This window comes from Podarcis tiliguerta, assembly GCF_965153285.1.
Source record: "Podarcis tiliguerta genome assembly, chromosome: 8".
NCBI lineage: Eukaryota > Metazoa > Chordata > Lepidosauria > Squamata > Lacertidae > Podarcis > Podarcis tiliguerta.
The window spans coordinates 9,221,067-9,243,064 of record NC_139541.1 but is presented as its reverse complement, the minus strand read 5'-3'; the positions used below and the strand labels follow the sequence as shown (position 1 = coordinate 9,243,064).

Here is a 21,998-nt window from a genome sequence, read left to right as displayed (position 1 = left end):
TGACCATTAGGTCCAGTTGTGATCGACTCTGGGGTTGCGGCGCTCATCTCGCTTTATTGGCCGAGGGAGCCGGCGTACAGCTTCCAGGTCATGTGGCCAGCATGACTGAGCCGCTTCTGGTGAACCAGAGCAGCGCACGGAAACGCTGTTTACCTTCCCACCGGAGCGGTACCTCTTTATCTACTTGCGCTTTGACGTGCTTTCGAACAGCTAGGTTGGCAGGAGCAGGGACCGAGCAACGGGAGCTCACCCCGTCGCGGGGATTCAAACCGCTGACCTTCTGATCGGCAAGTCCTAGGCTCTGTGGTTTAACCCACAGCGCCACCCACGTCCCTAATTACTTAGTCGCTTGCAATTCTGAGAGTACTCAGGAAAAGTGTGCCTCTTTCCCCGAGAATTTCGGTGCTTTGCCATGTAATCTCGCAGGACCTTCCCTATTCCTACTAAATCTCTCCGCTTTACCAAATCGTTCAGCTCAGCTGGCACCAGCATGAGATGACACCACTCTTGGCAAACGTTAATTTCCAACCCCATGTTTCCAGGACAGAACTGGCAGGCAAGGGTGTGGCTCCCCTATGAAGAAATGCTTCATTGTTTGGGACTTTTTAGCATAGGAAAAGCTGAATTTCTCCAAGCAGAATGCATAGTAACATTGCCCCCCCCCCCAATTTATATGCATTTATATGCACGCTTTCCTCTAAATATCCATGTTTGCAAACATTCATTTATTTGTTTTGGCTGGAGGGACACCTCATAAAATATGGGAAAGTGCACATTTTGGGGCGTGGCTGTGTTCTGGTTCGCATATTGCTTTGGGAACTGTGAATGGGGTTGGTTAAAAAGCAGACTGGACCAACTTTCTGCCCCATCCCTGTTGGGAGGAGATGGAGCCAGAAGGAGGAGGAGTAGCAGAGGTGAAGCAGCAGCATGAGCTCAGTATTGACTACACTGAACGACAGCAGCTCTTCAGGGTTTCAGGCAGGAGTTTTGAAACTTCTACATGCCTAGCAGTTGCTCCTTCTATGGTGGGAGCGGTGGCCCAACATGTTTGTCACCAGATTCATCACCTGTGGGATAATCTGTTTTTCTGTTCATCCCCCCCCCCAAAAGAAATACCGAATTTTTTGCTCTATAGGACGCACAAGATGATAGGATGCACCTAGTTTGGGGGGGGAGGAAATAAGGGGGGGGTCACAGTATGTCAAAATGTTTATTCGGCTTTACGCCCATAATGGAACACAACACAACAAAACAAAACAAATCAAATAAAACAGCAGACTCGTACAAATCACAAGTAGTATAACACAGTTCACAACTCACAAGGACAGATATTAGCCATTCATGGGAAAAATTAAGATTAAGATTAAACATTTTTAGGGACTACACTAAAATCAATATCTGAGGTCATTATATAAAATTCTTATAGCTATCAATAATCAGCTAACATTCTATTCCGTCTCTTATACGAGAGGACGGCTGTTAGGAATTTAGCAACCTGTAGAGTAATATAAGGCTCCACATCTTGGAGAACCCAGGCAAGCTGTAGATCTACTGGTTTGTCAGCCATAGACTGGATTATGGAGTTTAGTATGCTAGCACGGGCTGAGCTGTACAAAGGGCAGATAAACATAACATGATGAAGAGATTCAGATGTTTTCATTTCACAAGCACACATTGAAGGGACTTGGCCCTTAGAAAATCTATGTCTCAGCACGTTTGTTGGAAAGACATTGAACCTAGCTCTAATGAAGGCATAACGGTGAGACGCGGCCATAAGCGATGTTAAGTAGGACGGAGCACGGTAGATAGGGGTAATGCCGAAATTTAACGGTGAGCATACTCCACCCAAGGGGGGGGGGATTCTGAATCCCAGAAGCCAGAACAGCAAGAGGGCTCTGGCTTCTGGGATAACCTCTTGCTGTTCTGGCTTCTGGGGTAGCTGCTGGGATAGCTGGTCTAGTTTTGCGCGAAGCCTCCGCAGGGCACAGGGAGCCTTCATCCCCGTGCTCTGCGGAGGATTCGCGGGGCTATCCAAAAGCCAGAATAGCTAGAGGGAGCGCTGTGCAGCTAGAGGGAGCCTTCATCCCCGTCCTCTGCGGAGGCTTCTGGGACAGCCCGCGAAGCCTCTGGAGGGCAGTGGGATGAAGGCACTCCGCTACCCTGCAGAGGCTTTGCGCCTCTAACCCCAAAGCTAGAACAGCGAGACGGAGCGCTGCGCAGTGCTCCGTCTCGCTATTCTGGCTTCTGGGACAGCCTGTGAAGCCTCCGCAGGGCAGCGGGGTGCCTTCATTCCGCTGCTCTGCGGAGGCTTTGCGCAGCTAAGCCAGAAGCTAGAACCGCGAGACGGAGCGCTGCGCAGCCCTCCCTCTCCCTGTTCTGGCTTCTGGCTTAGCAGCGCAGCCTGCATACGCTCCATAAGACGCACACACATTTCCCCTTACTTTTTAGAAGGGAAAAAGTGCCTCTTATAGAGCGAAAAATACGGTAGCTTGACAGTTCAGCAAACCACCTCCCTGCTTGCTCTTTCCACGATTATGCATCATTCCAAAAACTTGGTCAGAAGAGAGACTTCCCTTCCGCATGGACTGATGCTCGCCCCTTTTAGCTGTCCAGCTGTCTTTCACAATCCTCCAAGTTCTGGAAAAAACGCTCACATCTTCTTCTTTCCAGATGCTTAAAGCCGGATATGGGGAAGAAAGCAAAACAGAAGACACAGATTAAAAAGAAGACGTTGAACCCGGAGTTTAATGAGGTGAGGCAAGGCTAAGATTCCTGTGTTTCAGGGGGTTGGACTAGATGATCCTTGAGGTCCCTTCCAACTCCACAACGCTATGATTCTAAGGCCTCTTCTCACATTCCATGTGGTGCACTCGTGGATCTCTGAGATTTTCAGAGCCTGCTTGCCACATACGCCGGCTTTCCCTAGCCTGATGCTCTCCAGATTATTTATTCATCATTATTATTTATGTGCTGTATTAACCTCCCGCTCTTCCTTCCCAAAGGAGTTGGGTGACAAACAGATGTACCATTAAAAAAACAAACAATCAAAGCAAACAGTTTAACACATTCTAAAAACACAGTTAAAAACATCTAAAATCAGTTTCTGAAAAGTTCAAAAACATTCTTCCATCCAGTACTTTTTCAGCCACCAAACGCCTGGATGAAAACAGGAATTTTGTCAGATTCCTCCTGAAAGCCAATAAAGAGGGAGGTACCAATGCACCTCACTCGAGAGGGCATTGCACAGCCAGGAGCCACCACTGAAAAGGCCCAGATAGGATTCCTTTTTATTATTATTATTAAGGTTCTTATGTCACATATGTATACATTATAGGGCATATTATAATATAATTTCCAACATGTATACAAAGTTTATATACCAAATTTATGTACCTAAGGAAAGAAAGAAAAAGAAAAGAAGAAACAAAGACATAAAGCCATTTCAAAATAATATTTGTACCAGCACTACAGATTTCCTGTCAATTTTGTTGTATATTCTTTTTTTACAAATGAATGTACTCTTATTATTGTATATTTCTTTACATTTTATCTAATACATTCCTATATCAATATGTACCCTTAATCTTGTGTCTCAACTCAATTTCTCTCCAACGTTAATCAAATGCTAGCATAGATAGCGAACCTTTACTATATTTTTGAACATATATCTTATATCTATCCCATTTCCCCATAAATTTTTGTTTTGAATTGCCTCTCAGGCTATTTGTCAACTGTGCCATTTCAGCAAATTCTTGTAGTTTATTATGCCAGTCTGTTATTGTCAGGGCTTCTTCTTCCTTCCACCCCTTTGCTACCGAAGTCCGGGCTGCAGCCCGGCCCAGATAGGATTCCAGCTTCCATCAGCCCTAGTCAACGTAGCCAGTAGTCAGGAAGGCAATACTTTAGAGGCAGCCCCAGAAATGGGCAGTGATGAAGCAGGGATGAGTTGTGGTGTATATATTGTAGATAGTGGTTGCTGGGCTGGCTTCACCTCAACCCACCTGTGCTCAGTTCCATCCGTCCCTAGAACTGAACCCTCTCCTCCCTTTGTCCGAACGAAGTTTGACTTCCTGGTTATCGACAGAAGCCTGCTTTGAGCAAGGAGGGGGAGGCTAGCGGGCCAAGGCCTTGTCTGCCCCCTCCCCAAAGTCCCACCACTTGATCACTGTATTCTGCTCTGGTCAGACCTCACCTGGAGTACTGTGTCCAGTTCTGGGCACCACAGTTCAAGAAGGACACTGACAAACTGGAACATGTCCAGAGCAGGACAACCAAAATGGTCAAAGGCCTGGAAATGATGCCTTATGAGGAACGGCTAAGGGAGCTGGGCATGTTTAGCCTGGAGAAGAGGAGGTTAAGGGGGGATATGATAGCCATGTTCAAATATATAAAAGGATGTCACACTGAGGAGGGAGAAAGTTTGTTTTCTGCTGCTCCAGAGAAGCGGACACGGAGGAATGGATCCAAACTACAAGAAAGAAGATTCCCCCTAAACATTAGGAAGAACTTCCTGACAGTAAGAGCTGTTCAGCAGTGGAATTTGCTGCCAAGGAGTGTGGTGGAGTCTCCTTCTTTGGAGGTCTTTAAGCAGAGGCTTGACAACCATATATCAGGAGTGCTCTGATGGTGTTTCCTGCTTGGCAGGGGGTTGGACTCGATGGCCCTTGTGGTCTATTCCAACTCTATGATTCTATAATTCTATGATTCTATGATCCTTGATAGAGATTGCTATCTTTTTGGCAGGAGTTTTTCTACGATATCAAACACAGCGACCTAGCCAAGAAGCAGCTCGACATATCGGTTTGGGACTATGACATTGGAAAATCCAATGATTATATTGGTGAGTGCTATCAGAAACAACAGGCTTGCTTAATTAGGGTTTTTTAAACCACGGTGTCGTGTGTGGGTGTGTAAAAAAATTGAATTTTAGGTTCTTGGGATATCCAGGAATGGGTTGTTTATCGGGTTTCTTTCTCAATAATAATAATAATAAATAATATTTTTTTTATTTAAACCCCACCCTCCCCAGCCAGAGCCGGCCTCAGGGTGGTTAACAACAGTAAAATTACAATAAAAACATAATGGTGGTGGTGGGGGGACCAATTTAAAATACGGGGTAAAATACAGTTCAAAATGCAGCCTCATTTTAATAGTAGCCCATAGATCAAAACCATAAGGGGAGGGAAACATAAGGGTCAGACTGAGTCCAAACCAAAGGCCAGGCGGAACAGCTCTGTCTTGCAGGCCCTGTGGAAAGATGTCAAGTCCCGCAGGGCCCTAGTCTCTTGTGACAGAGCGTTCCACCAAGTCGGGGCCAGTACTGAAAAGGCCCTGGCCCTAGTTGAGACCAATCTCAAGAGGTGCTTTCCAGTACAATCCTCAGTGCAAGGTCTTCCTGGTCCTCCTCCGCCTAATGATGCTTTTGGACTACAAGTCCCAGCAGCCCCACTCAGCCCTTGCTGCCTGGAGACTGATGGGAGTTTCAGTCCAGAGCCCCTGGGAGGGGGGACCCGGTTAGGTAAGGTTGTGCAGGATCTCTGATGGAACCGTGGGCATTGCAGGGGGTCATCTCAGCCAGGTTACCCAGGGCAACTGTTGAGTTTTGGTTGACTGAGATGCGAACTGTCAGATTTAAGGGAAAGAAAGATAACCTGGAAGTGGGGTCCTGGTTTTGGGCCTGCCATGATGCACGGAACCAGTGGCGTAGCGTGGGGGGTGCAGGGGGGGCCGGCCGCACCGGGCGCAACATCTGGGGGGGGGCGCTCGCACTCGCAGCTCTCTGCCCCTACCTGGCTCACTCACTCTCTCTCACTGCAGTGCTGGCTGTGCGAATCCGATCCGAGCTGCCGGGTCGCCGCCCACTGTGGAGGGGTGGGTGCCAGGCGTGCGGTGCGGTGCGGAGAGAGAGCGAGGGACTGTGCAGCGGGGGGGGGGGGCGCAAATTACTTGCCTTGCCCCGGGTGCTGACAACCCACGCTACGCCACTGCACGGAACACCTCTCTCTGCAGCTGCCTTTCTGTCTCTTGCAGGTGGGTGCCAGCTGGGCATCACAGCCAAAGGCGAGCGCTTGAAACACTGGTACGAGTGTCTGAAAAACAAGGACAAGAAGATCGAGCGCTGGCACGCCTTACAGAACGAGAACCACGTGGCCAGCGATTAGGAGAAACCGCCCTCCACCCCACCCCACCATACCTGAACCCAACTCCTTGTAGATTCCCAGACGTCTTTCTTTCACTCCTGGGGAAAAGATTCCCCTGTCGTCTCCTGCCTCTTTCGCAAGAGAGGCTTCCCTCCTCCTTAATCATCTCCCTTTTCTTCTTGTTTTCCTTCTTCTTCTCCATCATCTCCTGCCTCCTTCAGGCAGCAGCTGCTCCTCTCTCTCTCTCTCTCTCTCTCTCTCTCTCTCTCTCTCTCTCTCTCTCTCTTCCTTCCCTTTCTTTGTCTGCCTCCTTCCGGGAAGCAACGTCTCTCTTGCTTCTCCTCTATTCTCCACGCCAAGGATAAAGGTTCTCTTTTATGTTTTGTATCGTGACCCATTCCTGCCACCGCCACCTTCTCCTGCCGTGGGTGCATTGATGTATAGACTTTTTCAAGCAATAGCCCAGCACTGGAAATAGTTTACGTTTGGCCTCTGCTTATCCTGACAGCTAAATGACACCCACCCACCTGACCTCGCCGTGCTTCTCCCCGACCTGTTGAAAAGGTCTTTGTACTCTTAAGTGCCCTTGAATTGACCTCCTTGCCCACCTTCCTCCAGTCTCCACCTGGGCATGTGGAAGGTTGCGCTCATTCACCTCCTCTTTGCACACACAAACTACTCTGTGCATCGCTCATGGGAAAATGCACGGCTACGGTTTTTTGATCCGGCTGCTCCGAGCATGTGGGGCGGCTGAAGCGAAACCAGACCAAACCAGCCAGATAGCGCAAGTCTTTCGGAAACCCAACGCCTGCGCTGTAGAAAGCTTGGGCTTCCGACTCTTAGCCTCACTTTGGTCTCGCCTTTTTCTGCGACCCGCCATAGATGTAATTCCGCCAAGATTCATTTCTCAGCGTTGCTTGGTGCCATCTCGGACACTTTTAAGAACCACCTTCATCCTTCCCGGTTTGGCAACTGCGTGGGCTCAATGGCCAGTTAAAAAAAAGAAATTATGCTGTGCTTCTGCTCCCACCCACTGTGTGGTGCTGTTGGACAAAGTCCTGTTCATGTTAATGGGGCCTGTCTAGGACAGCTGTCTGTCTAGGATAGCTGTTACTGCTCTGGTGCCCTCCAGGTGAGCCAACTCCCATGAGCCCTAGAATCCAGCGTGGCCCGATGGTCAGGGATGATGGGATCTGGAGTCCAATGATACATGGAAGTTCCAAGAGGTGTTCTCATTGACCATGCCCTACTGTTTTTGGAGCACACCCAGAATCTAAGGTTCAGACGTTCATAGGTAGAGGCAGTTTGGAGGGGTGGTGCATTTGCAATATTTGTGAAGAACATCACATGCCAAGCGGCCTTCTTGTGCACAGCAAAGAGCAAGCTTGACCCAGAAGCTTTGGCGAAATGGGGGCAGCGCCATGTGGCTTATCTGCCACTCGAGAGGTTTCCTTGCTGGTTGAGCTAGTTCTCCCCAAAGCCCTCTCCGTTAGCTTGGACTTGTTGGTGGCGGCACCGTCAAAATGCCCACCTGAAATCTCCCACGTCACGTTCACTGTGGCTTGAGGCCCGGCATGCATCTGTATGGATATACAACCTTTTAATACTTCTTAGGTCTTATACCTGTGTTGAAACTTGAAAACAAAAAAACCCCATAGCACAAAAGCATTGGTTAGGTGCCATGCGGGGCCATGCTGTAGCAGCCACGTTCACAATCCATTTAAAGTACTACAGTGCCCCTTTAAACAGTCATGGCTTCCCCCAATGAATTCTGGGGGCTGTGAAGGGTGTTGAGAGTTGTTAGGAGGACCTTATTCCCCTTGCAGAGCTACAATTTCCAGAGTGGCTTAATTCCTCTTCCCAGGAAGCTACGGCAATTGTAGCTGTGGGAGGGGAATAGAGGGTCTGCTCGCAGTCTCAGCACCCTTAACTACAGCTCCCAGAACTCTTTAGCGGAAGCCACAACTGTTCAGAGTGGCATCACAATGCTTTGATTGGATGTTGTGGCCTAGGTTGACTTCAGGCCGCCATACCTTGCTCAAGACAAAGGACAAAATGGCACCCCCTCCACTTTTCTCAGACAGAAATGGTGTCTCAGAAGCTCCGTGCCCAGTGCAACCAAACCAGCTGTGCTCCCCTAGATCTGCCTTCATCACCAGCTCAGACTGTTGGTCTACCTGGCCCAGGATCGTCCAATGGGTAGCAGCTCTGGGATCTCCATCCCAGATCCAGTCCTTCCCATCAGATGCTTCCTGAGTACGTTCATTCTGGAGGTGGCAGGAGTTGAACTTCAGAATAGCTTCTGCTTTTTTAAAAAATTCCATTGATAAGGGGAAAAAAATCGGAAGGGGGGCAGATTCTGGTGAAATTCTCACGGATGGTTGCATTTTTTTTTGTCACAGTTGCATTTTTCATTCAAGGTGGCTGACGTCATCTTTGCTGATGTCCTTCCATTCTTCAGGCCCTCTCTCTGGGGTTCTCGAACCTTTCCCGCAAGGGCCCATGCTTCCTGGAAAGCATTGCTAAGAACCTCATGGGGCTTTAGTGGAAGCTGTGGCTGAGAGTTGCAGCAGGACATCAAAAGATGTTCATCCAGCAATGGAAGAGGACATCTTCCTGACACATCTCGGCCACCTCATAAGTAAGATAAGTGCAAACCCCGCTAAACCAAAACTGTAAAAACAAAACAGCCCCGACCTCAAGTGTCATAAGAAAGAGTCAGAAGATAACTAGCCTTTTTCACATGGGATGAAGATGATCTGGAACAAGAATTGGAAACCTGGTGCTCTGCTGATGTTGCTGGACCCCCATCAGCACCAGAGAATGTGACAGAGTCCAGCAACATAGGAACATTGATTAGACCATTGATCTATCTTGTTTAGGCAGCAGGTCTTTGTGGTTTCAGGCTGAGGACATTCTTAGCCCCACCTGGAATTGCTGAGCCCTGAACCTGGGACTTTTGGCATGCAACACAACCTTGGTCCATGCAAATCACTGGCCACGCTGATCTAGAAACGGACAGGAAGGATTCAGCATGGCACAATTTCAAACCTTCTATGTAAAAAGTAGGCGCTGAGCTGTGGTCGCTTCCTCGTCTACCTGCCTCACCTTCAGGAGCGCTGGTTCCGTTACCCTTCTCCTGCGAGTTCGCACCTGGGCCATTTTTGTGTGGTGGTCAGGATGCTGTCAGCGGCGTTTGGCTGGTTGCCCAGGAAAGTATAAAAACAAGGGAAAGTTTCTTACTGTCCTTTTTTATTCCGATATTACAGAGAGAGGCTAAAGAGAACCCAGCCTCTTGGATAATGGCATTGTCCCGAGTGAATCTCTCCCACTTCCTCATTCATCACTTTTACGGGTCCTGATCTGTGCCCTCTGTCTTTAAGCTCTTTGCTGTCCTACTTTGAAGGCTTGCCGGGTCCTGGGAGATGGAGAGTCTGGAATGCTTTCTAAAGACTGGCCGTTCCAGTTCTGCCTCCTCCTCTCCCATTATTTCCCAACTTTCCCCCTCATCTGCCTCTGAGCTGTGACCTCCCGGAAACCAGTGTTCCTCCTCCCTGGAAGGGTCAGGATTTGAGGGAGACGGTCTCTGCCATTCCTCCTCTGCCCAGTTCTTGACAGTGGTCTGCTGTTTCAGAGCAGAGCCCCAATGGCTTCTCTTCCCTGTGGTTTTCAGTAGCAAATCTCCCTCTCATCTTCCTTGTCCAATAGACTCTTAGTTGTACATTTGTGAAGGGCACCTTCATGCATAGATGTCTCAGCTGTCTTGTCCTGGATGAGAGTTTCAACAGGGTGTCAATTTTCCTTGTTGGCCTGTCGGAAGGACACAGCCCCAGAGTTCTGGTGCAGCCAAACTTCTTTACCTACCTTGACCTTGTAGTATTTCTCTATTTCTCTATCCATTCCAGCATTGCAATGAGTTGGACTAGATGGCTCTTTGGGTCCGTCTGTCCCCAACTCTTTGTCTGTATCTAATCATCTATCTAGACAAATCTTCTAAGATTTCATAAAACTTACTGGGAATTTTTTTGGGTTCCTTTTGTAGACAGCAAGAACCATCCAGCAGCCTAGCTGTGCTGGTAGCCATCTGACCACCTGGCAGAAATTTAGGCTAATGGATCCCTTGTGATAAGCTGGTGTCAAAGACCCAGATCTGGTGTATCTTTGGGACCTGCTAGCACACAGGACTTCCTATCACAATGCTCTCCCTCCAATGTAACCAAGATCACTGGTTCATGCTAGGAAAGCATGTTTTCTCTTTCACATTTAAATTCTGGGCAGTGAGATGGCTGGGACATCTAAATTCACGGCAGTGAGATGGCTGGGACATCAGATGGATGAAGACTGGGGCCAAGGGCCACCATATGTGGGCAGACCTCTGGGCTCACCTGCCGACGGAGGGTGGGAGCCAGAAGCCAAAACGAGTGAGGCAGCAGAGGTGCCTCAGAACTTTGTATGATAAGCGACATTCCAGCTTCACAAACATGTAAGAGGTTCTACACACCCACCCCTCCCACCAGAAATATCTCTTGTCTTCCATCCTGGCACATGAGATGCATTACTGCTTTTCAAGGGCACATCTGTCAGGCCAAAGCACTCTTGTAGGGTGGGGTGTGGGGTGTGTATGTGTGTGTCCCTGGAGAGAGGACGGTGTTGGAGAGGCGAGGGCAAAGCGTGGCACTCTTCTCTCTTTGCTCCTGTCATCTCTTTCCAAAATGCACAACAAGAGGAACCTGTTGCAAGTTCCCTCCCCAAAGGCTGACGCCAGTCTCATTTAATGCCAAGGTTAGATGCAGAGCAAAGGCCTTCAAGCACTGCCCAGACAGGGACTCCTCCCCTCTGGCGCCGACGTTTCTCTTCTCCTCCATTTCACATGGAGAGCCAGTGTGGTGTAGTGGTTAAGAGCGGTAGTCTCATAATCTGGGGAACCGGGTTCGCGTCTCCGCTCCTCCACATGCAACTGCTGGGTGACCTTGGGCCAGTCACACTTCTTTGAAGTCTCTCAGCCCCACTCACCTCACAGAGTGTTTGTTGTGGGGGAGGAAGGGAAAGGAGAATGTTAGCCGCTTTGAGACTCCTTAAAGGGAGTGAAAGGCGGGATATCAAATCCAAACTCTTCTTCTTCTTCTTCTTCACATGCCATCTGGAGATGCCTTCTTTGCGCAAGTGGTTTGTTTTCCTCCAAAGTCTGGTTTTTGCACAGTGCGGTGTGAAGATTCTTGTCGGGGAAAAACCAAGAAAGGGCCTGCATTTCTCCCATCCGCCCTCCCAGATTTTCACGGATGTCCACCCCCTCTCCACCCCTCCAACTTCTTGGCAGTTTGTGACCATTTTGTAATGTGCCCGCTTTCGTTCTTTGTAAATAAAGCATGGACATCTTAGATCAGGAATGGTACACACCCCTCCCCTCCCCCCCTTCCTTCTCTTGACAATTGCATTCTCTCAAGCATGCAATGAAACTTCACAGAGAAATAAAAACAGTTTACAACTATTTAACAGCCAACCTACCGCCAGTACTAAAATAAACACAAAAACCCAATCCCACCTGACCTTCTGCTGCATGCAGGTGTAAGAACCCCCCCCTACTTTTCTTCATGTCATACCTAATAAAGTGAGAACAACCTGGGGGGAAACCTCACTTTGCTTTGTGTTTTTGTCACCTGCATCTCTTGAACACATGCACCGGAGGCAGAAGTCGAGGAAGAACTTTGAACATTAGGAAGAACTTCCTGACAGTAAGAGCTGTTCGACAGTGGAATTTGCTGCCAAGGAGTGTGGTGGAGTCTCCTCCTTTGGAGGTCTTCAAGCAGAGGCTTGACAACCATATGTCAGGAGTGCTCTGATGGTGTTTCCTGCTTGGCAGGGGGTTGGACTCGATGGCCCTTGTGGTCTCTTCCAACTCTATGATTCTATGCGGTGGAAACACTCCCAAGAACCAGTGTTGTGCAGTTTTGTTAAAGAGTGTTGGACTAGGACTTGGGAGAAACCAGGAGTCAAATGCCCACTTGGCCACACCGGGTGTCCCAGGGCCACTGACTGCCTTGGCCTCACCTACCTCGCAGGGCTGTCGTGAAGCGGGGAAACCATGTAGATGACTTCTTGAGCACCTTTGAGGAAGAGTTGGGCTAGAAATTCAATAGATAAATAAGATCGGTTCAAGATCGTTGGAGGGAGGGCAGGGCTGAAGGTATCTGATCAGTCGTCCTATCCTGTCTGAGGCCTGGCACACTACAGTATAACTCATCTCTCAGTCTCCTTCCTTCCTTCCTTCCTTCCTTCCTTCCTTCCTTCCTTCCTTCCTTCCTTCCTAGTTCCACCTCCTCCTCTCTGGGGCTGTCGAGGAAAGAGGCCCTGGCCAGAACCCACAGTGAACGCCTCCCTTGTTCTCTTATACAGTGGTACCTCGGTTTAAGAACAGTCCGGTTTTAAGAATGATTTGGTTTACAAACTCCGCAAAACCAGAAATAGTGTCTTGGTTTGAGACATAGCTGTCAACTTTCAGATTTGAAAATAAGGGCTCAGCAGCCTCGAAAATAAGGGATCAGCAGCCTCACTTGTCCCGGGGACAGTCCATGGGATATCTAACAATCCGGGATAGCAGCGGGAAACGGCGCTGGAATAAGGGAATTTCCTGCAAAAAAAGGGAAGGTTGACAGCTATGGTTTGAGAACTTTACCTCGGTCTAAGAATGGAAGCTGAACGGTGGCAGGAGTCCTCATTAGGGAAAGCGCTTCTCGGTTTAAGAACGGTTTCAGTTTAAGAACGGACTTCTGGAACAGATTAAGTTCGTAAACCGAGGTACCACTGTAATGGCAATGGCACCCACCTGAGAGGTGCTGGAACTGAGTTCTGGTGAGTTCCAGCTGAAAAAAAGCCCCAGGGGCCCCCAAGAACTTAGCCCCTCACCCTTGAGCTGGCACCTCTGTGCTGGTCCATTATATGTGAGCTTTTGAAATGAAATACACGCTATTGTTCCTGAGCATCCCATCCGAAGAAGAGTCCTATTTAACTCAAATCCGCTTAAAGAGAGCTTTGGGTAGAGCTATTTCAAAACAAACCTTGGGGAATCTGGGTGGAATAATCAGAACCTTGTTGCAATCATCTCAAGCGTGCAGCAGGTGGCAGTAACGCTCAAAAGATGATGATGGTTGACAGCAAAAACTCTGGGACAGCAGAACGTGAACTGGGGCGGGATTCAACACCGGCGTGGTGTGTGTGTGTCCAGTTTTCCTGGCAAGGCACCAATCCGGGAAGCCATACAGGTTCACATACGCAGCTGGGTATGGAAGAGCTCTGCAATAGTCGGCCCAATGGGTGAGAGCCACGAAAAAGCCAAAATCCATGCTAGGGATCACTAGGAAAGGAATTGAAAACGAAACAGCTGATAGCATAATTCTGTTATGTAAATTTATGGCATGACTGCAGTTGGAATGCTGTATATAGTTCTGGCTGCCTCGTCTTAAAAAGGACATTGAAAAGACTTCTTCGTGCAGCCAGAGGCAGCATCTAAATCCCAGTCTCTGGAAACCACAGGAGGAGAGAAAGTCCTCTTGGGCTCAAATCTTGCCTCTGGGTTTCTCACAGGCCGCTGTGAAGACAGGTGAGCCTCTGGCCTGATCCAGAAGACTCTTCTTGCATTCAGACACCTTTTAATGCCGTGGATGTTCCTGACAGAGCGGTGGCGCTTGCATTGCTACACAGAAGAAATGGGATCAAGGTCTAGTTTGGTCTCACCAGAGCTCATCTTTGGAACCTGATTTCAACACCAGGGCCCAGGCAAGCGACATATAATTTAAAACTACCAAAAACAAAGGTGTCTCTGAGCCTGTGCAAAGTGCCTTTCCTTCCTTGTTCAGTGATCGCTGCCCACTTGCTGGAATCAGGCACTAAGGCTGTTGTTGTTTCATAGCTCAACCTGCTCCTGCCTAGAGTCCTCTAACTTACTGTATTTTTCGCTCTATAAGACGCACCAGACCATAAGATGCGCCTAGTTTTTGGAGGAGGAAAACAAGAAAAAAAATATTCTGAATCTCAGAAGCCAAAACAGCAAGAGGGATCGCTGTGCAGTGAAAGCAGCAATCCCTCTTGCTGTTCTGGCTTCTGGGATAGCTGCGCAGCCTGCATTCACTCCATAAGACGCACATACATTTCCCCTTACTTTTTAGGAGGGAAAAAGTGAGTCTTATAGAGCAAAAAATACGGTATGTTGCCCAATTGCATTTATATGAAAGGGCAGTCCTCATTTTTGGGGACCCACTCCCCAACAAGACTTGACTTCTGATCCAATGTCTTTTCCCTCCCTCCCTTCCTTCCTTCCTTCCTTCCTTCCTTCCTTCCTTTTCTTTTTTTGCGCACTAACGTGATTTGGCCCAATCGATGGAATCTCATCTTGGAGCCAGCTGAGCCGGTTGTCACCACTAATAATTTACAGTTTTAGTCGCTTGGAAATCAATACAGACTTGCTCTTTGCTGAGAGGTTGTAAAGGCCCTGGGGCAGGCGGGGGACTGAGCAGCAGACCGGCAGCTAAGTGGTTTGGACACAAAAGCCAATTTCTTGCTACGTTGGGGCTGGAGTGGCCAGCTCCAGCCACTGAAGGGACCAAATACTTTTGGCTGAGGATGTGAAGAAGGCGCTGGCTCTGGCCTTTGGTCCATGAAAGAGAGGGCCACACCCCTTGAGCAAAAGCCCTCCCCCTGGGGCTCCCCCCCCATAGGTTTTGCTTTTGATGATGGCAGGAAGGAGGAAGAAACCCCCCTCCCCTCTGTGCAGCAACCTGTCCTGGTGCCTCTCCCATATTTTTATGAGCATGCCAAAGCAGGCAGAATCTGCAGTCATGGTTAGTTCTGAACTCAGGTTTCCAAACCTCAGAGCTGACCAGAAGTCTCCAGGTTGCCTGGCCCCCTCTGGGGGCAGGTGGAGGGCTTGAATTTCCAGGTGGGTGATAGTAAAAGATTACGAAGAAGACTATGCATGCAGCTTGCAAGCTTCAGCCCAGCAGAAGCTGGCTGCAAATTGTTGCCTAGACGCTCTTCGGCGGAATCTGCTCCGCTCTGCTCTCCTCTCCCAATTAACCCCCGTCTCCAGGGCCCATCCTGTGCATAGCTGTCAACGTTTCCCTTTTTTTAAGGGAAATTCCCTTATTCCGAATAGGATTCCTTGCAAGAAAAGGGAGAAGTTGACAGCTATGATCCTGTGGCATCACCTGCTCCCCCTTACATCTCATTAATTCAGAAGACTGCATACAGCTTGCCAGCTGCAGTCCTACAGGAGCTGGCTGCAAATTATTGCATGCACTCTGTTTCGGAAGGCTCTGCCTCCCTCCCTGCTCCCTCCTCCCAAATAATTCCACCAATCTCTGAAAGTTCCATTGACTTTTCAAGGTGACGCACCCTTCTCTTCTCTCCCAATTAACCTCTGTCTCCAGGGCTCAGTGATACTGAAATCTGCCTGTCAATTTCTCAGGTTTTCTTCCCCTAAGAAACGCATCCCCCCCCTGCTTCATTCTCATAGAATTTCTTTGAAATTCTAGAAAGTGCACAGACTCCTCCTAGATTAAGACCTGGGAGGCCAGAGTTCGAATTCTCACTCTGCCATGAAGCTCAACCTTGGTTGACTCGCTGTCTCTTAGCTCAAACTACCTCATAGGTTTGCTGGGAGAAGGAGATGGGTGGAGGTAGAATCACATGAACCACCGGGAGCTGCTTGGATGTAATAAATAGGTAAATATATCTCTGGGGGTGGAGCAGCATTTTCTGTTTTTCCTCAAGGGCTAAAACATCCTGGGCTAGCCCTGATTTCAGCTATATGCAACTTTTACATACATACATTATGCTTGGAACTGAACCCCAGCATAAGATGTGAGCCAACTATATACATAAGACCATACATCCTATATTACCATATGTCTGTTGACGTTCATTCCAAAGAAACCAAACCGTGGGAAACTCTCAGGCACCCCTGGAGTCTCTTGCCACTCAGAGATTGCAACCATAAGACAAACACGATAAAACCCCCTCCATCCCACCCCTGAGATTTTCACCAGAATTTCCCCTCTCCTTTGATGCAATTTCTTTTCTCATTATTGAGAACAGTTGAAAAAAAACCACGGGAGAAATTTCTGGCAGAGCGCTAACCAGGCAGAGGGCCTTCTTGGTAGTGGCGCCTGCCCTGTGGAACACCCTCCCATCAAATGTCAAAGATCTGACTTTTAGAAGACACCTGAAGGCAGCCTTGTTTAGGGAAGTTTTTAATGTTTGATGTTTTATTTTGTTTTTAATATTCTGTTGGGAGCCACCCAGAGTGGCTGGGGAAACCAAGCCAGATGGGCAGGCTAGAAATAATAAAGGTAAAGGTAAAGGGACCCCTGACCATTAGGTCCAGTCGTGACCAACTCTGGGGTTGCGGCGCTCATCTCGCTTTATTGGCCGAGGGAGCCAGCGTACTGCTTCCGGGTCATGTGGCCAGCATGACTAAGCTGCTTCTGGCGAACCAGAGCAGCGCATGGAAACGCCATTTACCTTCCCGCCGGAGCGGTACCTATTTATCTACTTGCACTTTGACGTGCTTTCGAACTGCTAGGTTGGCAGGAGCAGGGATCGAGCAACAGGAGCTCACCCCATTGTGGGGATTCGAACCGCCGACCTTCTGATCAGCAAGCCCTAGGCTCTGTGGTTTAACCCACAGTGCCACCTGCGTCCCAGAAATAATAAATTATTATTATTATTATTAACCTCTGATGGCTGGTTTTGTAAGGAGCTACACATTTGGGGTGAAATTTTGAGGTGTGAGTAATAGGGCAGACAACACCCCCCCCCCTTTCAAGATTCATCGTTTCATTGATGGTGTTTGTGAAATATAAACACCCATGCAGTTAATTGCTAGGTGTGGCTCTATGAATTTTTCAAATCCCCAGGAAGTAAATATCAGGGCTGGATGGGTTGTTGTTGATAGTTTTTTACTATTATTAAAAGAACTGTATGCCGCATAAATAGGAAAATAAGTTATTACCACCAGAGAATGTAGCTTTCAGCTTCTGCCATAAATCCAGGGTAGCAATTGACTCCGTGTTTATAAGCAAAGAAGACGGGAGTTGAAGGTGAACAGCAAATGTAAGTGGAAGAATGGGGGGGGGGATGCAGCCTTTTGATTAATCAGGCTCTGAATATTAACCATGCATTGCGCTGATTTTATTGGAAATATATACAGTGGAAAGTGCTTTATTTGCCGGTTTGGCACCGCCCTTGCAAATCTCCAGTAAAGGGGGAATTGGCTTCCAGAAAACTCTGCTCATAGCTCTGAAGCAGGTGTGGAGCATAGAATTGTACAGCTGGAAGGAACCTCAAGGATCATCTAGTCCAGGGGTCAGCAAACTTTTTCAGCAGGGGGCTGGTCCACTGTCCCTCAGACCTTGTGGGGGGCCGGACTATTTTTTTGGGGGTGTGTGTGAACAAATTCCAATGCCCCACACATAACCCAGAAATGCATTTTAAATAAAAGCACACATTCTACTCATGTAAAAACACGCTGATTCCTGGACCGTCCATGGGCGGTTCTTCCTGATGTTTAGTCGGATTCTCTTTTCTTGTGCTGGAATCCCCTTTCTTGAACTGCCAATTTCTGCAGCAGGGTAAAGGTAAAGGTAAAGGTAAAGGAACCCCTGACCATTAGGTCCAGTTGCGGACGACTCAGGGATTGCGTCGCTCATCTCGCTTTATTGGCTGAGGGAGCCGGCGTACAGCTTCCGGGTCATGTGGCCAGCATGACTAAGCCGCTTCTGGTGAACCAGAGCAGTGCACGGAAACACCGTTTACCTTCCTGCCAGAGCGGTACCTATTTATCTGCTTGCACTTTGACGTGCTTTCAAACTGCTAGGTTGGCAGGAGCAGGGACCGAGCAACGGGAGCTCACCCTGCCACGGGGATTCGAACCGCCAACCTTCTGATCGGCAAGCCCTAGGCTCTGTGGTTTAGACCACAGCGCCACCCACATCCCATCTGGAGCGGGGTAACAGTTGCCAAATTTCTCTCCTGGAGACTCTCCTCGGAAACCTAGCAGCTGGAGAAAAACATAAGTTTACAGACCCTCCAAGTGTCCCTATTTTCCAGGGATGTCCTTGATTTAGAGAAGCAATCGCAATTTCTGATTTGAACCCAGAATGTCCCACTTTTCCTTAGGATGTCCCTATTTTCATTGGAGAAATGTTGGAGGGTATGGAGTTATCCAACCCACAAGCCGTCTGAAGGCAATCCTGTATAGGAAAGTTTTGATCTTTAATGTTTTATTATGTTTCTATATACAGTAGTACCTCGGGTTACATATGCATCAGGTTACAGACGCTTCAGGTTACAGACTCTGCTACTACCTCTCAGTCTTCTCTTCTCCAAGCTAAACAAACCCAACTCTCTATACAGTGGTACCTCGGGTTACATACGCTTCAGGTTACAGACTCCACTAACCTAGAAATATTACCTCGGGTTAAGAACTTTGCTTCAGGATGAGAACAGAAATTGTGCTCCGGCAGCGCGGCGGCAGCAGGAGGCCCCATTAGCTAAAGTGGTGCTTCAGGTTAAGAACAGTTTCAGGTTAAGTACAGACCTCCGGAACGAATTAAGTACTTAACCCTAGGTACCACTGTATGTTGGAAGCTGCCCAGAGTGGCTGGAGCAACCCAATAATAAGAGGTGTGGGGTATAAATATTAAAATTATCGTTATGGAATGGGGCATCCCTATTTTCATCCGAGAAATGTTGGAGGGTATGAGTTTATTTGTTTATTGCATTAATATCCTGCCTTTCCCTCCAAGATGGTGTCACCCAGGAAGCTTTGTGGCCGAGTCAGGGGATTTGAACCCGTGTCTCCCAGTCTGATACTCTAACCACTACACTACATTGTGTCTTTGCCAAGATGGGCCATCAGTTTTGTTTTTTTTACAACCATACTCTTTCCTTTTGCCTCCAGCTTCTGGGTATGTAAAGAAAAGTGGTTTTTAGATAACTGCCCTTTGCACATGCTTAGGGAAACTCTTGCTTTGGCTTATGGCAAAGCATTCCAGGACAGAGCCCTGCTACTGAAAATGGTTTTTTTCCCCTAGCTAAGGCTCCATAGGGACACGGGTGGCGCTGTGGGTAAAGGCCTCAGCGCCTAGGGCTTGCCGATCGAAAGGTCGGAGGTTCGAATCCCCGCGGCGGGGTGCGCTCCCGTTGTTCGGTCCCAGCGCCTGCCAACCTAGCAGTTCGAAAGCACTCCCGGGTGCAAGTAGATAAATAGGGACCGCTTACTAGCGGGAAGGTAAACGGCGTTTCCATGTGCGGCTCTGGCTCGCCAGAGCAGCGATGTCACGCCGGCCACGTGACCCAGAAGTGTCTCCGGACAGCGCTGGCCCCCGGCCTCTTGAGTGAGATGGGCGCACAACCCTAGAGTCTGTCAAGACTGGCCCGTACGGGCAGGGGTACCTTTACCTTTAAGGCTCCAAAGCCTTGTCTGCCAAGGGAGTAATACGTCTTCAGAAATCCTTGAGTTCAGAAGTCCTGGCGGCAATTGTGGGATCACTGCCTCGAGTGTGGGCATTGCAAACTGATGAACAAAACAGCAAAACGCTAAAACAACCTTGTCTAATGAGCTTAAGTTAAAGGTATTCCATTATGGAAATATGTGAGCTGGCTGCTTGCTTTGCATCAACTGGCCAGATCTATAGGGAGAGGAAGATGGTTGGCTGAATAACTCAGTAGATTCAGAAATCCTTCCGCCTTATATCTTTGAAACTAAAGGGTCTAGACCGATGTTCAGATTTCTAAACTTCCAGGTTCCCAGATGTTACGGTAAAATCTGGGTGCGAGGCTGCTCTGCCACCCAGCTCGTCGGACTAAGTCCGCGGGTCCCTGCGGAGGAAAACGAGCTCAGCCGGAGACAGGAGCAAACTGCAGAAGATCCAGGTTTATTGCGCAACAGGTTCAAGGCGAGATTGAACAGCGAGAAAGGGGTGACATGAACTTTTGAAACTTCCCTCCATGTCCCAGAATACAGTGCAAAATACATCCCAGTTACATCATGAATACATTAAGAAGAGGTTGGGTTACACAGGATTAACATATGGAGGAGGGAGGGGGGAATATGCAGAGCTGGAGATATGCGCAGATAAGCACATCCTGAGTACCGGTGATGAGAAGACAATGGTCCATGTATGCATAGTCTGCCACCTGGCATTGCCCAGAGGAAAGGCTTGGCAGAGTGATTTGACAGGATTAGGGTCTTGACACCTTGCTTGAGGGATTATGGAGGACAGGGGAGGTGTCATGGAGTCCTAGAGAAATTGAGCAAATTGGCATGTTGATTTTCTATGAATTTTATAGATTTTAGTCCCTCTTGACATTGACAATTGGAAATAAATGGATATATTGTAGCGAAGAAGAAGGTGAAGAAGACATGCCCCCCCCCTTCCGTATCACCAGACTAACCCTTCAGAATAATAAGGGATTTCAATGGGGAAAATGGTGGTGATTTCACATCTTGCTGGTGTGAAATTTGTGCAAGAGACTCTTCCTCAATTTTAGCACACAATTCCCAAGTCCTGCCTTTTAAAGGGAACAGAGGGGGGAAAGGGAGGGCTGTGCTGGTGGGGGGGGGGCGCAGAATGGGGTGATTTGAAATTATTTGAGCAGTTGGCACACCGGAAGATTGCAGATGTGAGGCCAAAATCCCCCCTCCCATATGTAGACCCCCCTCGAAGGTTACAAGAGTCCTGATGCCCTCCTTTGCATCTGGTCCATCAGGGAGGAAGTGAGGGATGTTGTAAGTGGTTGCTAAGCAACAGCCAATGGCATTCTTCCTTGTTTCCAGATTCGAAGAGGAATAGGTGTTTCCCCCCAGTCCATCTTCGTCCGTCGCTGTCAAGAGCTTGCAGCCTCAGTTGGTTTTAGATGCTGAAGATCCGTATCACAGGAGGTGAAGAAGGAGGGGGCAAGATGCTGGACAGTTCTGGCCTGATTCTGGAGTGCACCTGAAGAACATCCACTGCTTCCCCCTCTGCCTCTTCACCACTAAATAATTCAGCCCTAGATCCTTCCAGCTGAGAAGGGGCTGTGAGGACAGAGTCCTTTTCGGGATGAATTTTTTAAAAGCCAAGTGCTTTTGAAAAGAGCAGAGGAACAGAAAAAGCTGTCTTATACTGAGCCAGAGCATGGGTCCATCTAACACAATATTGTCTACACTGACTGCCAGCAGCTCGCCTGGGTTTCAAGCAGGGAGTCTCTCTCAGCTGCGGAGGCAGAGCAGAGCCATCATGCCTGGGAACCACCAATAGCCCTCTGCTCCTCCATGAATGTGTCTCGCCCTCTTTTAGTAGCTATCCTATCTTCAAAAGACACCTGAAGGCAGCCCTGTTCAGGGAAGCTTTTAACATTTAACGCTGTATTGTTTTGAATACTTGATTGGGAGCCACCCAGAGTGGCTGGGGAAACTCAGCCAGATGGGCAGCGTATAAAGAATAAATCATTATTATTATTATCATTATTATCATCATCATCATCATTATTATTAAAGACATCCATGTTAGTGGTCCTCACTGCTTCCTGTGGGAGTGAGTTCCATAGTTTAATTACCCGTATTTTTCGCTCCATAAGACGCACCAGACCACAAGACGCATCTAGTTTTTGGAGAAGGAAAACAAGAAAAAAAATATTCTGAATCTCAGAAGCCAGAACAGCAAGAGGGATCGCTGCGCAGCGAAAGCAGCGATCCCTCTTGCTGTTCTGGCTTCTGGGATAGCTGCGCAGCTTGCATTCGCTCCATAAGATGCACACACATTTCCCCTTACTTTTTAGGAGGGAAAAGGTGAACTTTATAGAGCAAAAAATACGGTAATT

The 21,998-nt window shown here is 48.4% G+C and overlaps 1 protein-coding gene across 5 annotated transcripts in view; it reads left to right on the top strand.

Moving 5' to 3' along the window:
• The window catches only part of RPH3A (rabphilin 3A), a 113,879-nt gene extending 102,104 nt beyond the window's left edge, over window positions 1-11,775 (top strand). For 3 of the 5 annotated variants that reach the window (XM_083453943.1, XM_083453942.1, XM_083453944.1), the window contains exons 18-21: window positions 2,671-2,752; window positions 4,744-4,840; window positions 6,031-11,023; window positions 11,287-11,775. In XM_083453943.1, the coding sequence (XP_083310069.1) occupies window positions 2,671-2,752; window positions 4,744-4,840; window positions 6,031-6,161 (310 nt within the window). In that variant the 3' untranslated portion in view covers window positions 6,162-11,023; window positions 11,287-11,775. Of the gene's footprint in view, window positions 1-2,670; window positions 2,753-4,743; window positions 4,841-6,030; window positions 11,024-11,286 lie in introns of those variants that run through there. The other 2 variants (XM_083453941.1, XM_083453945.1) reach the window with 1 other exon arrangement.
• Window positions 11,776-21,998: the final 10,223 nt, after the last annotated feature.